At 42.9% G+C, this 18,510-nt stretch overlaps 1 protein-coding gene across 18 annotated transcripts in view; it reads right to left on the reverse strand.

Annotated features, from left to right (window-relative positions):
* Positions 1-18,510, reverse strand: part of LOC100624109 (neuroligin-4, X-linked) — a 401,261-nt gene that overhangs the window by 14,485 nt on the left and 368,266 nt on the right. For 17 of the 18 annotated variants that reach the window (XM_085008984.1, XM_085008976.1, XM_085008969.1 and 14 more), the window contains one exon: positions 4,046-4,231. In XM_085008984.1, coding sequence (XP_084865110.1) covers positions 4,046-4,231 — 186 coding nt within the window. Of the gene's footprint in view, positions 1-4,045; positions 4,327-18,510 lie in introns of all 18 variants that reach the window. The other variant, XM_085008985.1, reaches the window with a different exon arrangement.

Below are 18,510 nucleotides of genomic sequence, written 5' to 3' on the forward strand. Positions count from 1 at the left end.
CTTGGAGAACAGACTTGTGGTTGCCAAGGGGGAGGAGGAGGGAGTGGGATGGGTGGGAATCTGGGGTTCATAGATGCAAACGATTGCCTTTGGAATGGATAAGCAATGAGATCCTGCTGTATAGCACTGGGAACCGTATTTAGTCACTTGTGATGGAATATGAGGGAGGATAACATGAGAAAAAGAATGTATATGTGTACATGTGACTGGGTCACCTTGCTGTACAGTAGAAATGGACAGATCACTGTATACCAGCTATAATGGAAAAAATAAAAATCGTTTTAAGAAACCCCTAATTATTGTTCCTTCAAGTAAAGGCACATGTCCCTTATAACATTCATGTCTCTTTGGTCTCTTGGCTTTTTGTTTCATTCTCTGCTAGGAGAAGGCTGTGATGCACATCTCCAGGAAAACACCTTTTGCCCATGGGTAAGATGAGTTTATTAAGCTGAATTGCTAGAAATGGAATTTCTAAAGCCAAAAGTCTATGTATGATTATAATTCTTTTTTTCCCTCTTTTTTCTTTTTTTCTTTTTTTTAGGGTGCTCCCATGGCATATGGAAGTTCCCAGGCTAGGGGTTACATCAGAGCTGCAGCTGCCAGCCTATGCCACAGCCACAGCCATGCAGGATCTGAGCCGCATCTGCAATCTACACCACAGCTCACAGCAATGCCAGATCCTTAACCCAAAGAGTGAGGCCAGGCATCGAACCTACATCCTTATGGACACTATGTTGGGTTCTTAACCCACTGAGCCACCATGGGAACTCCTGGGATTCTTGATTCTAGGGCTGATTTTTTTTTTTTTTTGGAGAGATGCTTTGTAGAAATGACCCATGCCAAGCGCTGTCATAATCATTTCTGATCTGTTGATTGAAGTAATTAACATGTTTGCCCTAATGAGCTTGGGTGCACCTGTGTTGCATTCCAACAAAAGCTGGTTCCCACTCCTCTGTCAAGTGAGACTGGTGGTTCTATCTATTGAGAAATGGGTAAGTCAAGGTATGTTCTAAAATGCTCTAGGAATCATTATTACAATGATCTGCATGAGTACCCTCCCTCTTTCTTTTTTTGGATAAAGGGTTAAGACAAACACAAGTCTGCCATTCTTCTTCTCCTCAGCCATTCATTCAAAGACAAAGAATCAAGAAATTCTGATTTCAGAGGACTTGAAAATCAGCATCAGGCCTATCTTGTTAATGAGGAAATCAAGGCACAGAAAGAGTCAGACACTTTAACGTCATGCAGGAGGCAAGAAAAAAAATGGGATGCAGTCACCTGACATGATGGTCCTTCCCTTTGTTTAGCATGTTTATGGTACTTAAGAGAAAGAAGCTGCATTCAGAATGGATAAGCAATGAGATCCTGCTATATAGCACAAGAAACTAGATCCAATCTCCTGGGATAGACCATGATGGAAAATAATATTTTTAAAAAATGTATGAGAGATTCCACTGTGGTGTAGGTTGCAGCTGCTCCTCGGCTCCTAACCCTGGTGGAAAATTCCATATGCCAGGGGTGTGGCCATTAAAAAAAAGAATACATATATACATAAAAGAATATATATATGTGTGTGTATGTGTGTGTATATATATACGGTGCTGGGTCCCTTTGCTATACAGCAGAAGTTGGCACAATATTGTAAATCATTTTTTTATGATTTTTTTTTCCATTATAGTTGGTTTGCAGTGTTCTGTCAATTTCTACTATACAGCAAAGGGATCCAGTCATACATATATACATATACATATATATATATGCATTCTTTTTCTCACATTATCTTCCATCATATTCCATCGCAGGTGACTAGATAGAGTTCCCTGTGCTATACAGCAGGATCTCGTTGCTTATTGACTCCAAATGCAATAGTTGGCATCTAATCAACTTATTTATTTATTTATTGTCTTTTTGTCTTTTCTGGGGCCACCCCTGTGGCATATGGAGGTTCCCAGGCTAGGGGTCTAATCAGAGCTGTAGCTGCCGGCCTACGCCAGAGTCACAGCAATGCCAGATCCGAGCTGTATCTATGACCTACACCACTGCTCATGGCAATGCTGGATCCTTAACCCACTGAGCGAGGCCAAGGATTGAACCCACAACCTCATGGTTCCTAGTCGGATTCATGAACCACTGAGCCATGACAGGCAGTCCTATACTTTAATTTTTAAAAAAGAAGGTACTGCATGACGCTTCAAAGAAAAATAATTCCTTTAGGAGTTCCCTGGTGGTAGTGTGGGTTAAGGACCTGGTGTTAGCACTGCTGTGGCTCAGGTCCAACGTGCACACGCCCTGGGTATAGCCAAAAAAAACCCTCTTCCTCCGTTTAATATTTTAGGTTCTTTTGATCTAAATGGTTCACATACCCCTGGAGCAATTCTTTATCCAATGATACAGAAGGAGGCATAACACAACCTTAAGGATTTAGACTGTCAGTACGAATATGCTCTTGCACTTGCCAAGGTGTTCCAGGGCTACATTTTATCATTTTTTTCTTTTTGTTTCCTTTTTGCAGAGAGTGCCAGGAAGTTTACTACCAGCTTCCAGACCTCCAGGATCCAATCCCTGCTGACTTCTCTTTTAAGTCTCTCATCTGGGGAGTTCCCATCATGGCTCGGGTTTGACCCCTGGCATCACTCAGTGGGTCAGTGATCCAGTGTTGCCGTGAGCTGTGGTGTAGGTCGCAGATGCCACTCGGATCCTGCATTGCTGTGGCTGCGGTGTAGGCCGGCAGCTGTAGTTCCGATTCTACCACTAGACTGGGAACCTCCGTGTGCCTGCAGGTGTGGCCCTAAAAAGAAACAAACTATCTGTCATCTGATAACTGCTGGAAACCTCTGTCAGTGAAAGACCAGAGGGCATCACCTTGAATGAGTTTGTACCAAAGAAGTGACTGGTCAAGGGCGACACGCTCTATCATGAAACCTACACGTGTGCAACCCTTACCCACAAACTGTTCCCTTTCATGTAACTTCCATGCTGTAAAGTTAATAAAATTTAAATTTGACCAAATAAAATCAGAGAGGCAAAGGTAGGGTGTAGGCATGATGGAAAAAAGTCATTTTCCATCAATTACTTTTTTGGTTTTTTTTGGTCTTTTTAGGGCTGCACCTGTGGCATATGGACGTTCCCAGGCTACGGGCTGAACTGGAGCTGCAGCTGCTGGCCTGCACCACAGCCACAGCCATGTAGGATCCGAGGCACGTCTGCGACCTACACCACAGCTCACGGCAATGCCGGATGCTTCATCCATTGTTTGAGGCCAGGGATCAAGCCCACATCCTCATGGTTACTAGTTGGGTTTGTTACCACTGAGCCACAATGGGCAATCCCACCACCAATTATTTTAAGCCACAGTTAGTTGTCTTAAGTGGAAGTGAGAAAAAATATGTGGTTAACATGGTTAATAGCACTGGATTGCATATTTGAAAGGCGCTCAGAGAACAGATACAATGAAAATTCTCATCAGAAGGGAGAAACTTTGTAACTCAGTGGTGAAGAATGTTTGCTAGACTTATCTTTGTGATGGTTTCGCAATACAGACAATTTTTTTCTTTTTACAGCCACACCTGTGGCACATGCAAGTTCACCGGGCCAGAGGTCGAATCAGAGCTGCAGTTGCCAGCGACAGCACAGCCACACGGAATCCAAACCGCATCTGTGACCTACACCACAGCTCACGGCAACGCCGGATCCTTAAGCCACTGAGCAAGGCCAGGGATTGAACCTGCATCCTCTTGGATACTAGTTGGGTTTGCAACCTGCTAAGCCACCACAGGAACGCCTATACAAATACTGGTGATGTTATACACATGAAATTGATACAATGTTGTATGTCGACTCTACCTTGATTTTTTAAAATGAGAAAGAAAGCTGAGTGAGAAGAGGGTTTGGATCCATGCCTTGTGGGGCCGTGTGTGTGTGTGTGTGTGTGTGTGTGTGTGAAATGTATGGGCACCCTGCATGCACCTAGGGCCAGAACTATACATGGGCTCTTTTCTTGGTCCCAGAGGATCCCCGCTGCCCTCTGTGGGGCTGCGTTTATTACCTTCTGAGTAGTGAGACAAAGTCAACAGGCTGACACAAGAGGCACCTGCACCGGAGCCAAAGATGGTCACTCTCTTGGGGTCCCCACCAAAGGCCCCGACGTTCTCCTCAATCCATCGTAAGGCCTGAATCTGATCCAGGAGTCCGTAGTTGCCTTTGGCTGCCTGGTCGCCGGTACTTAAAAACCCTGCAAAAGAAGACAGGATGTAAGTAGATGTTAGATAATCCACAAGGGCGTCCTGCAGAGCACAGGGAATGCTCCTCAATATTCTGTCCTCAGCTCTAAGGGGAAAGAATCTGAAAGAGAATGGATATATACAGACATCAGGGAATCACAGTTCTGTACACCTGAAGCTCATGCAACCTTGTCCATCAACTATGCTCCCATATATGATAAAGACTAAGTAGAAAAAAAAAATACAGAACTAGACTCAGACAGAGACAACAAAGGGGAACATGGGAGGGGGAGGATAAATGAGGAGTTTGGGAGTAACAGAGACACAGGACTATATAATAAAATCAATAACCAACCAGGACCCACTGTAGAGCATGGGGAAATCTATTCAATATTCTATAATAACTTACACAGGGAAAGAATCTGGAAAAGGATGCATGTACGTCTATGTATCCCTGAATCACCGTGCTGAACACCTGCAATTCACACAACCTTATCAATCAACTCTACTCCCATATAAAATAAAAATTAAATTGAAAAAATAAAAATAAAACGGACATAGGAAACAAACTAATGGTTAGCACAGAGAAACTACAACAGGTCTGGGGAAGATAAGTTAGGAGGTTGGGATAAACATACAAACACGACAATGCATAAAATAGATAAGCAACCAGGACCTACTGCACAGCACAGGGAACTATATTCAATATCCCAACCTATGTGAGAAAAGCATCCGAAAAAGAATGGATACTTGTCTGTATCCCTGAATCACTGCTGTACACCTGAAACTAATGCAGCCTTGTCCATCAACTGTACTCCAAAAACATTTTTAAAAACAATGAAAAAAAAAAAGAACACCAGATATTGGGTTATCAACTGCACAAAGCATATAAACATCCCTGCTATTTGAAAGGCTACCTGATGGTTTATTTGCTTCATTCTTTAATGTTTCTCTCTATAAAGGAGCAGCAACAGTGTTGCATACTTTCCATGGCAGAAGATTACATTATGTAAATAACAGCTATGAGGGTTCTTGGATCTGCTGACACTGTGATAACACGTCTGTGTGAGTTGATATGGGGATACTGCATAAGGCAGAATGAATCTAAAATATTTACAATATGTGACAATATCAGAGATCTATACATGTGCCTGTATTTGAATCATCATTCCAAGTACGTGCTGGTTTTCCTTGGCAAAACAAAAATGACTCTTAAAAAAAAAAGGGAAAAGGAGTTCCCATCGTGGCTCAGCAGAAATGAATCTACTATCCATGAGGACACAGGTTCAATTCCTGGCCTCACCCAGTGGGTCAAGGATGCTGTGTTGCTGTGAGCGGGGGTGTAGGTCACAGACACAGCTCGGATCTAGCGTGGCTGTGGCTGAGGTGTAGGCTGGTGGCTACAGCTCCGATTCAACTCCCAGCCTGGGAGCATCCATATGCCTAGGGTGCAGCCCTAAAAAGACAAAAAAAAAGGGGTGGGGGGATTAGGTGTGTGGACATCAATATATAAGATTCTGTACCTTCTACATAAAAACACTATCGCTTAGGTTTTCCCCGCCAAAGTCCTTGATAATATTTTCATTTAACTCCTCTTAGTGCCTACATTTCAAAGCAAATTTTAGCCTCATGACATCCCACTCTTAAACAGTTTAGCACGCATCTCTGTTTTTCCACATAGAAAAAAAATTAGTTACAGGCAAAAACTCATATTTCTTTACATTTCCACAAAAACCTATGCATATTCAAATCTCCACCACTGTCCTCAAAATAGCCTAGGCCGATACGCTTTATTTTAAAAGGAAAGAGGGGTGTGTAGATTAAGGAATTAGATTTCACTCAAGGCCTCAAATTCTCCATCCCCCCTTCAAAGCTACCGATGAGGCAATTGGGGCATTCATAGCAATGCGATCCATTTTACAGATCTATCTCAATTGCTGTTTTCCTCCCGTGGCAAAAAAAGTCTTGACCTAGAAACACCACTTGCCTCCAATGTCTGAAATCATTTTGTGAGAAAAGACACTCTCTCACTCAGATTCAAAAACCATGAGCATTTTGTAAATGCGCCCTCCAAGCTTAAATTACTGCACAAACTTTAACCGAACTTTATGCCCAAATCTGTCTTGAATGAGCCTTCAGGGAAAACAAAGTCATAAAAGTGTTTATCCATTCTGCATTCTTTTTTGCCCCCATGCAAAATCACCCATTATGATAGTCTCCTCTGAGCCTTTTCTTTCTTTTTTTTAAGGGCTGTACCTGCAGCATCAGGAAGTTCCCAGGCAAGGGGCTGAATCGGAGCTGTAGCCTCCAGCCTATGCCACAGCCACGGCTATGTTAGATCTGAGCCATGTCTGCAAACCTACATCACAGCTCATGGCAACTCGGGATCCTCAACCCACCGAGTAGGGCCAGGGATCAAACCTACATCCTCATGGATGCTTGCTGGGCGTGTGAACTGATGAGCCCCAACGGGAACTCCTCCATGCCATGTCTTTATTCCAAGAATAATGGGTCACCGCATTCACCTGCATCAACGGATGCTTATGAGATAACTGTCCAGCCTCCACAGTGCATATGGCAAGACAGACGCATCCAGGCCCCCAAATAACAGAAATGAGAACCAACGCCTTCAAACACAACCCTAGCCAAAGCGCAGAGCGACTCGAGATGTTCTTGAGCAGCACACTCTCAGCTCTAAAACCAGATCCTAAAGGATGAGGTTTTAGACCAACTGAGTGAAGGAGGCTTCCTCCAGAAGCTTTGCCTGAGCACCTGTGGCAAATAGAATCAGCCAGCCAGAAGGGGATTGGAAAAGAAGAGTCTGGATCCAAAGAAAGCAGCCAGATGGGTCTTTTTGTGGCTGCTCTGCTTCTGAGATGACAACCCTTGCGATGCACAATCTTCGAGCCCCTCTGCACAAATGCACGTGACAAAGGGAAGCTTGTCCCTTTAGGGCTCGGCCCCCAAATCCAGTCCTGTCTCAGGTTCCTGGGGATGGATGTGAGAGGAGCCCCGTCTGATGCCTAGGAATATTCAGACGCTCCCTTATTTAATGAGCAATTACTAATTAGTGTTTCATACCCAGGAATGTGCTGGGGCCCCACGCCTGTACCCACTCCCCGCCCCCTGCGTTTTATACTCTTTCTCATAAAATGAATCATGCTTGGCTTCGGAGAAAAGCCTCTTTCATGCAGCTTTATGTACGCAACGGGCTGATGATGGCAGTTTGGGTGCCGTTTAATAACCGGGAGACAAGCCTCTCACCGCCACCCGCCCCCTCGTCCCGTCCCCATTCAGGAGAGAGGTGATTCATTTCGAAAGGCTCCAGGAATTTTCTGGCAGAAATGCTGTGGGTTTTCTTTCTTTTTTCTTTTCTTTTTTTTTTTTTTTTTTTTTTAACACATCCTTCCTCTGCCTGCCTTTCTCCCACCCTCGGCTCTCAGAGAAGGGCCGAGTCGCTTATTGTTTCTTTGCAGGAGCTGGAGGATTTGCAACGTCCAGTAAATCACAAGCCTTTATTAAATTGGAGCCCCGCCCTCGCCAGCAAAAAGAAAAATAAAACAAAACGTGACTGTGGTAAACTCTCCAAGGGCTGGCTCCTTACCAGTCTGCATCGATATTCGGTACCCTGGCAAACTTTCCTTTGTGTAAAAGCATCCCATTGAAAGGTCTGATTCTGGCAAGGCTGATCTCCTTCCCAAAGTCCTGAGGGGAAGACCTTTCTCCACGGGTCTCTTAACTTGAGCAAACGAACGTGGTTTCTTGGAAGCTGGAGTTTCCATAGCATCCGCTGTGGAATCTTCATTTACTGCAACATCTAGGGATTGTTTATCTTGCTTAATTCTTTTTTTAAAAGTTTTATTTTATTTTCATTTTTTAAAGTTTTATTGAATGTAATGGATTTACGATGTGTTGGATTCAGGTGTACAGTAAAGTGATGCAGCTACGCATATATACACATCTGTTCTTTTTCAGATTCTTTTCCCCTGGAGGGTATCGCAGAATATCAAGCAGAATTCCATTGTTCTTTGATTAGTATTATTAGAGTATAGTTGATTTACCGTGTTGGGTCAATTTCTGCTACACAACACAGGAACCCGGTCATACATATATATCCATTCTTCTTCTCATACTCTCTCCATCACGGTCTCCCCCAAGAGACTGGACAGAGTTCCCTGGGTTGTACAGCAGGACCTTGTCACTAATCCATCGTCAATGTAATAGCTGGCTTTTTAAAATTTAAATGTTCCAAGGGTCAGAGTTCCCATTACCGGTAGAGAATGAAAGCAAGTGATGTTGTTTTTTCTATGATAGTATATTCCTTTCGTAGCCTGAGTCTCAAAACACAGTGTTTGACAGAATCCAGACTTAGCATGCATGTGGGTTTCCTAGCATGAAGTTCTATGAACAACAACATGCTAGCAGCTCATCTGTTTGGACACAACAACGCACACTAGCAAAGGCAGAAGCATCCCCAGAAGACACCTTCCCAGAAGAGCACGTAACTTTCCTTTACATGTTATAGATGAAGTCACAGAAGCAGCAGAGATTTGAAACAAATGGCTCCTTTCATTGACAAATATTCTTGGGGTCCAAATCCTCTAAGCATTTCAGCTGAGGAAACATTGGTTTTTGAGATTTACTGGCTCTGCATGGAGGCTTGTAAATCAGTATTGCCCCCCCCCCCCACAACTGAACAATGAGAGAGACATACAAAAGAGACCATTTGAATTCAGAGAGATTAGTGGGTGGATGGATGCTGAGTTTCAGTCCAAGCCCTGGAAGGAACAACACACACACACACACACACACACACACACACACACGGTACACTCAGGGGTTTGCATGCTTATTTTGAAACACAGTTCATGAAAAAGATGCTTAAAAAACCAAAATCCCATCTGCCGCCTGTACTTGAATCAAATGACTGTTATGGGCATTGCATTGGGTCTTGATTTCACTCTAGAACAGAAAGTTTCAGGGTCTTGAGATGGGTAGTTATAACCTCAGTGTTTCTCATTCCTCTGAACTGAGAGCGTCAAGGAGACTGATTCCAGACCACACGGCTTTCTGTCCACCTCAAATCAATGGTAAAGTGCCAACAGCATCAAGATGTGGTTGCCCTTGGGTTTGTTTATCACGTGACTTTACTGCCACCCACGCTGTCTCTCTTGTAGGACATCATTCATGACTTGAGTGCAGGAGGCATTTTGGGGGTGACTGTTACTCCAGAGGAAATTAAGCCGTGAATATAGAAAAACACATATTTTACATTTTCAGGGTGTGTGGTTACCTGAAAGTAGTAGCATTAATGGAGGGGTCTCGATCACGTTTCTGAAAGAATTCTACATATGTGGACATACATGTACACATTCTTGCAGAATGATCTATTGTGTTTCTTCGGAATAGCAGGAAGATTTGCCCCAGACAGCAAATCACTAGCCTTTATTAGATCAGAATCTCTCACTCATACTGGTAAGTGTGTGTGTGTGTGTGTGTGTGTGTGTGTGTGTATACATGCAATATTTAATGTAATGCTATAAAAGCAAAAAGGAAATGTTTCAGTAAAATCTTTTCAATGAGAACACACAGAATTGATGTTCGCTCACATAGAAGAGCCAGAACAAAACTCTGGGTGATGCGAATGAATGCAGAGGTAGAAATACAGAAAGCCGGAGTTCCCGTCGTGGCGCAGTGGTTAACGAATCCGACTAGGAACCATGAGGTTGCGGGTTCGGTCCCTGCCCTTGCTCAGTGGGTTAACGATCTGGCGTTGCCGTGAGCTGTGGTGTAGGTTGCAGACACGGCTCGGATCCCGCGTTGCTGTGGCTCTGGCGTAGGCCGGTGGCTACAGCTCCGATTAGACCCCTAGCCTGGGAACCTCCATATGCCGTGGGAGCGGCCCAAAGAAATAGCAAAAGGCCAAAAAAAAAAAAAAGAAAGAAAGAAAAGAAATACAGAAAGCCGTCCAAGAAGTGGAAATCTCTATTCTGGGACACTTAGAGGAAAATCATTATGAGGCAAGATTAAAGTTTTCTCATTGGAACTATTTATGATTTAACAAAAGGGCATCGATCTCTAAAGGAGAAGATGAAAGGGGAAGAAAGTTCTATATGCAAATTCTGCAGGTGACATAGAAAAAGCTAACTGAAATTACGTCTCTATTTTCAGTTTTTCTTTTACTTAAACATGACCTGAGTAATACCTGGCACTCCTTCTATGATCTCACATTATCACCCGAATGTCACACAGGGTCAGAGATGTCTCCAAGGACAGTAGAAAAAATCATAAGGCAATTTTGAAGGACATGTGATTTCAACAACTTAAGGTTTTTTAGTCTTTCTTTTTTTTTTTAAGGGCCACACATGGAGCATATGGAAGTTCCCAGGCTAGGTGTCAAATCAGAGCTGTAGCTGCCAGCCCACACCACAGCCACAACAACGTGGGATCTGAGCTGCGTCTGCAACCTACACCACAGCTCATGGCAATGCTGGATCCTTAAACCACTGAGCGAGGCCAGGGCTCGAACCTGCAACCTCATGGATGCTCGTCAGGTTCATTTCTGCTGAGCCATGATGGCAACTCCGCCCAAGACATTATTAATGGGGTTCCTCACCCCATTCTCATTAAAGACATCCTGTCCTCACATGCTGGTTTAGAAAGAGGCTGCACAGACATTTTATTTTATTTTATTTATTTATTTATTTTTTTTTATTTTCCCACTGTACAGCAAGGGGGTCAGGTTATCCTTACATGTATACATTACAATTACAGTTTTTCCCCCACCCTTTCTTCTGTTGCAACATGAGTATCTAGACATAGTTCTCAATGCTATTCAGCAGGATCTCCTTGTAAATCTATTCTAAGTTGTGTCTGATAAGCCCAAGCTCCCAGGAGCTTGCGCAGACATTTTAAAGCACTTTTCCCACACTCAGGCACAAAATGAAAACCAGTTACATTCTGGAATTAACATTCAAGATGATAAAATTTATTAGGTCAGAAGGTGAAGAGAACTGGTAACATCTTTCACGATGATGAAAATTTGGCAACAGCAAGTCTGGAACTAAATCCCCTTCTAGCCAAATGTTAGATTCTTTTCTTTTATTGTTATTAGCATTACTTATTGTTTCTTTTTAGGGCTGCACCTGTGGCATATGGAAGTTTCCAGGCAGGGGTCAAATTGGAGCTGTAGCTGTAGGTGTATGCCAGAGCCACAGCCACATGGGATCCAAGCTGTATCCGAGACCTACACCACAGCTCATGGCAACACCGGATCCTTAACCCAGTGAGCAAGGCCAGGGATGGAACCCGCATCCTCTTGGACTGAAGTCAGGTTCTTAACATGCTGAGCCACAATGGGAACTCCAACAGAATGTACCAGGTCAGTAGCAGGGGAATTGCACGCATTGGATTCAGAAAGTCAATAAGCCTTGGATGTGAACCTACAGGAAAGCCTTGAGCATGTCATTTAAGATGTCAAAACCTGCGGGTTCCTGTGGTGGCTCAGTGAGTCAAGAGCCCAACATTGTCTCGGTGAGGATGTGGGTTTGATCCCTGGCCTTGCTCCGTGTGTTAAGGATCCTGCGTTGCCACAGGCTGTGTAGGTCACAGATGCAGCTCGGACCCCCTGTTGCGATGGCTATGGTGCCGGCCTGCAGCTGCAGCGCTCATTTGACCCCTAGGCTGGGAACTTTCCTATGCTGCAGGTGCGGCCCTAAAAAAGAAAAAAATAATAATAAAACAAGAAAGATGACAAAGCCTCATTATTCTCAACTGCGGAGTTGAGCAGAGTAGGAATCCCATAGCCTAGTCCGGGGAATATACCTATAAAAGCCTTCTTCTCGGAGGGCAGTTGGTGTTCAAAAGTGATCCCTGATGAAACTGACTTTCTTCATACCAGAAACACTACTGTTTATTTCTGCTTCACCTTCACATAGCAAGAAAGGAGAGGTGTCCAGTGACAGATAAAATGGGTCCATAAGGAAAGGGATTACTGGTCTACCTTGCCTCTGGTTTTTGTTTTTTGTTTTTGTTTTTTTTTCCCCACTGTACAGCAAGGGGGTCAGGTTATCCTTACATGTATACATTACAATTACATTTTTCCCCCACCCTTTCTTCTGTTGCAACATGAGTATCTAGACATAGTTCTCAATGCTATTCAGCAGGCTCTGCTTTTAAAATGACTCAGACGATAAAGGAAGCTTAGCTTCACTCTGACTGCAAACAGTGTGGATGGATAATTCTGCATGAAGGTGATGATGCATATTGAGTTATTTGGCCTGAAGAGTAAGTGTTTATTAGGTGCTTAAAGTCTAAAGAGAAAGGAGAGGCCAAAATAGAGCAGAGCTTTTAGGCAGGCTCTATTCAACAATTACGATATACCCCCAATGACACAATGACCCCAGAAATGGGCTAAAAGCGGAGGGAAAATGATACATGCAATGGGAGCAGCTCTCCACAGATATTTTGAAACCTTATCCAATTTTTTATTTTCATTTGCAAGCTTCAATTTGTTTGTATGAAGGACATTTCAACACTACTTAGGATGGAAAGTCCTACTTTTTGCCATCTCAGCATATGTATGAAACATACATGAGATAGATATTTTGTACCTATGGAATTCAGGGCCATGTAACCTGTAAGAAAAAAAAAAAGATGACTTATACAACTCTCTGATACAAAAGCGACAGAATTTGTCTGATTCCTTTTCAAGTGTGCAGGGGATAGGAGAAGGAGTGGGATGCATAGGGAGTTTGGAGATGCAAACTATGACAAGGAGAATGGATAAGCCATGAGGTCCTGCTGTACAGCACAGGGAACTCGATCCAGTCTCCTGGGATAGACCCTGATACTATAAAAAAAGGGAATGTATGTATGACTGGGTCACTTAGCTGTACAGCAGAAATTGGCACAGCACTGTACATCAACGAAACCTTACTAAAAATTTAAAATCAAATAAAATCAGATATAGGGTAGAACAAAAATAAACAAAGTACACAAATTCAAAGTACGCTGCTCTGTTTAGAAACATTTATCTGTACTCAACTGCAAAACAAGCGTGAAAGTGGTGATGAGTCCTAGGATTTACTGTTGGATACCATTAAGAATTAATCTGGACAGTTTTGTTTTTTTTTTCCCCTAAGATTATCAGAAAAACAGAAAGTAATAAAAGCCATGTAGTCTTTTCCAACGCCATCAAAATCCAGTGATGTCTATGAGCTCACATACCCTTTTTGGTACCCAGAAATACTCCAAAGTGTTCCAGTACTGGTTTTCTCTGGGAAACTTGGGACGTAATTAAGAAGATGGTTTGGTTGATGCTTTGTTTGCTCTGCAAAAGCTTATAAGTTGAACTGGGTCCTATTTGTTTATTTTGCTTTTATTTCTGTTGCCTTGGGAGAATGGATAAAGACAATGCAGTAGATAGATAGACAGACAGATAAATAGATACATACACACACAGTGGACTATCACTCAGCCATAAAAAGAATGAAATCATGCCATTTGCAACAACATGGATGGAATGAGAGACTCTCCTACTAAGTCACTCAGAGAACGATAAATACCACATGACATCACTTATATGTGCAATCTCATTTCAAAATGATACAAACGAATTTATGTACAAAACAGACACAGATGCAGAGATTATGAAAACAAATCTGTGGTTCTCAAAAGGGGAAGGGGAGGGGTAAATTTGGGAGTTTAGGATTATAGATACACTCTCCTATATATAAACTAGGTCATCCACAAGGACCTCCAGAGAGCACAGGAAACTCTAATATCCAGTAAGACACCATCATGCGCAAAATATGAAAAGTATATATAAATAAATATATATGTAATAAACTGAATGATGTTGCTGTACCCCTGAAACTAACACAACATTATAAACCAACTCTACTTCAATTGAAAAAAAAAAAGGAGACTGATTTAATTAAGAATAACATTGGGAAGGTCTGAGAGGAAATAACACATCCTTTAGCAAATGTGATGACCTATAAGAGAACTAAAATCCCAACAGAATGTTTAGTCTCTGAACATGTGTTGAAGAAGGAAGGAGATATTTTCCAGCAGTGAGTATGGGCTAAATATGTATAATAGACCCTCCATAAAACAGGTGCTAAAACCGTCTCCTTGGTTAAATCCTCTGACCACGATCTCTGCCTGGTTAACTGCTTGCTTATGATATATTTTGTTTCTAACAGCTCTCAGATCAGCATTTTTGGAACTTTTTTTGTTTTTATTTGTTTGTTTTCCAAAGATGGCTAGATATGCCCATGACTCTGAGTGAAGTCCCTCTTATTGTCAACCAGAATGCATGCTTGGGAAGCTCTTGTTAAACTCCATTAAAGTAACGTTTCTTCCAAGACCCCAAAAGGTAGCAGCTTCTGCAATGGTGTTGTAGAAATCGGAAGAGGATTTCACGGAGTGCCGGAGATGAGATTCTGCAATTCTGTGTTCACGAAACAGGAAGAGAGGCTTGCTTCATGACCAGTTACAAAACCCCACTGTCGCTCTTAACTGCGCTCACATTTATTGTTATACCTGACAGGGTCATTTTTGATAATTCCATCCCCGTGGCAGATGAAGACACCAGGAAGGCTTTACGGAGAAATGGAGAGGGCAGGAATTAAGGTTCCTCCCTGAATGTAAGATCATTCTGCCAGGATAAACATTTCATTCTTTCAGTGGGGGGTTTGAACGTGTCCGCTTTATGCTGAACGTCCTAATTTTATGCAATTATTTATGCTAACTTGTCTTGTGAAGGCTATTTTAGAGATTGATATATTCTCATAACTGAACGTGAAAAAAAGAAAAAACCCACCCTGCTAATTAGTGTTCACTGTGAACAAAGATGCTCAAGTGTACCATACATACATTTTTTTTTTAACGTACGTTTCTATTTTGCTTATGTTCATTGCAATACACAGCCACTTTCAAAAATAATTATCTTCAGGAAACATTACTGTGCATTTATAGAATTCACGTTACTGTGTCTACTGCTTTAAGAATAAAACACCAGGGAGTTCCTATTGTGGCTCAGGGGGGACAATCTGGACTAGGGACTCGGGTTCAATCCCTGGCCTCCCTCAGTGGGTTAAGGATCCAGTGTTGCCATGAGCTGTGGTGCAGGTCGTAGATGCGGCTCAGATCTGACATGGCTGTAGCTGTGGTGCAGGCCAGCAGCTGCAGCTCCGATTGGACCCCTAGCCTGGGAACATACATATGCCACAGGTGTGACCCTGAAAAGAAAGGAAAACTGAAAAACCAATGGTTTCCAAAAAAAATTCTTCTCTAAAAAAAATAAAGAAAAAACATTAAATGGGTCATGAAACAAAACAAACACAGGAAAAAATTGTCTCAAAAAAGAGATAACTCTGTTCATGAAGATTACACACTAAACAATTCTAATTGTGCCACTTTCTAAGAACGTGTTATCTTACAAACTTTTGCTCAAACAAAGCAATTCTGCCAAGTCCAAAACATCAGCTCTCCCATACACAGATGGCACGTAGAGTTATCTTTGGTCTATTAATACATTTTTACCATCCCCCCTGGGGCTCAACAAATTATCATTAACCTTGCCATGGCCGAAACGGAAAAGCAGAACGAGAATTGGGGCCAACTATGGAAAAAGTACAGGTTTTCAAATAACGAAAACATAGTCAGGATTAAATATTAACAAGGAGTTCCTGCTGGGGTGCGATGGGATTGGTGGCATCTCTGGAGCAGGGGGATGCAGGTTTGATGCTCAGCACACTGGGTTGGGGAATCTAGCATTGCCACAGCTGTAGCATGGGTGGCAACTGTGGCTTGGATCTGATACCTGGCCTAGGAATGCCATATGTCATGGGGCGGCCAAAAAAGAAAAAAGATTAAATATTAACAAGCATATGTGGGATTCCCCATAGTGGCTCAGTGGTAACGAACATGACATGAAGATTCGAGTTCGATTCCTGACCTTGCTCAGTGCGCTAAGGATCTGGCATTGCTGTGAGCTGTGGTGTAGGCTGCAGACATAGCTCAGATCTGGTGTTGCTGTGGCTGTGGTGTAGGCTGGCAGTTGCAGCTCTGATTCAACCCCTAGCCAGGGAACTTCCAAATGCAGGTGTGGTCCTAAAAAGACTAAAAGAAAAACAAAAACAAACAAACAAAGAAAACCCTAGCACATGCGCTTCACCGATAGCTCATTAAACAGACCTCCATAGGTACCTGGAATATTGCAGAATTCTTATCCTTATAGTGAAGAGAAAATTATGAAGGGGGTAAACTAGATCTTTGACCACCAGAAACTCATATCTTGGTGTGTGTAGATCAACAGTAAAGAAACAAAAACTATTGCATACAATGGAATACTACTCATCCACAAAAAGAATGCAATAATACTGTTTGCAGCAACGCGGATGCACCTAGAGATTCTCATACTAAGGGAAGGTAGTCAAAAAGAGAAAGAAATACCATAGGATATCACTTACATGTGGAATCTAAAATATGGCACAAAACGAACGTATCTACAGGACAGAAACAGACCCACAGATGTAGAGAACAGACTTGTGGTTGCCAGGGGGGAGGGGGAGGGAGTGGGATGGACGGGGAGTTTGGGGTTTGTAGATCAACTTATGACACTGAGAATGGATAAGCAATGAGGTCCTGCTATACAGCACAGGGAACTCTATCCAGTCTCTTGGGATAGACCATGAAAGAATGTATATATATGTATCACTGGGTCACTTTGTAGTACAGCAGAAATTGACAGAACGCTATAAATCAACTATACTCTAATAAAAAAATAAAAAAAAACCTAAAGTCAAAAAAAAAAAAAAAAAAAAAAGAAGGAAAGAAAGAAGGAAAACTAGAGGAAGTTTCTCATTCCGGTTGTGACAAATTACCAACAACCTAGTGGCTTAATAACAGAGACATTTCTTTTGTTTTTGTTTTTTTTTTTTGCTTTTTAGGGCCCCACCTAGACATATGCAAGTTCCCCTGGTTAGGCGCAGAATCGGAGCTGCACCTGCCCAGCCTGTACCACAGCCACAGCAACACAGGATCCAAGCCGAGCCTGTGACCTACATCATAGCTCACGGCAACATCGGATCCTTAACCCACTGAACAAGGCCAGGGATGGAACATGCAACCTCATGGATACTACTCAGGTTCGTTTATACTGAGCCACACTGGGAACTCCCAGTTTCATTTACATTCAGTCAAAGGCACAATCACTACTTTGCAATCAGAGAGAATTTACCCAAGTGCTGGTATATATGAGAGCCATGTCAAAGACCACACATGGTAAATTAAAAAAAAAAAATCTTCTAGTAAAAAAGGGAAATACAGGGAGTTCCACTGTGGCTCAGCAGGTCAAGAACCAGACATAGTGTCTGTCCGTGAGGATGTGGGCTCAATCCCTGGCCTCACTCAGTGGGTTAAGGATCCAGTGTTGTGGTGTAGGCCAGCAGCTGCAGCTCCAATTTGACCCTTAGCCTGGAAACTTCCATGTGCTGCAGGTGTGGCCTTTAAAAAAAAGAAGAAGAAGGAAAGAAAAAAGAAAGAAAATGCCTATTATATATATGATGATTTCAAAGGATAATACATAGCATAGAGTCATTACCATCTCATCAGTTTCAAGGCTGCCAAACCTGACAGACAAGGGAAGAAAGTGCTAAAAATAGGATTTCACAGAGAAATGTTCTCAGTCTCTTTTCCAGACGCGTCCGTCTCCTGACCTTGAGCTGCATCTCAACATCTGACTCAGCTACGGTGAAAAGGCACCCGAGAGAAAGGTGCCATTGAGTTTCCCCCAGATCCAGACAGACCTTTATGTCCTGAACGCATTTATTCAAGGCCACTCAGCATCCTGCCCTGTTCCCTGGACCATCGTCTCAGAGCCGTCATGGTGCTTATAGCACCAGTGAGGGCAGGGCTGTCCCGGGGGTGGGGGTCAAGGACAGCCTGGAACAATCCTTCTCCAGAGAAATGGCAACATGTGGGCCCCATCCCAGACCCCAGAATCAGAATGCGATGGTACAGTCCAGGGGCACACATGAAAATCCAAAAGGGACTCCTGATTTTGGGGAGCACAGCTCCCTGCAAGTGCGTTTGGCAGCTGGCATACTCCTGAGCTGGTCTTGCAAGAATCAACTTAGCCCCACTAAAGTGGTATTTTTCCAGGTTTGAGAGTGTGGATGGTGATAACACATGGGCAGAGTCTCTGCTGCGAGAGGTCGGTACAGACTTTGGAACGTTGTTCTGCATGTCATCGGTGAGTCTACACACCAGGGCAGAAAAT

This window comes from Sus scrofa, chromosome Y (genome assembly GCF_054392235.1).
Source record: "Sus scrofa isolate SSC_HxYL_T2T_F1_AM1 chromosome Y, Sscrofa_HxYL_maternal_Yorkshire_Landrace_v2.0, whole genome shotgun sequence".
NCBI lineage: Eukaryota > Metazoa > Chordata > Mammalia > Artiodactyla > Suidae > Sus > Sus scrofa.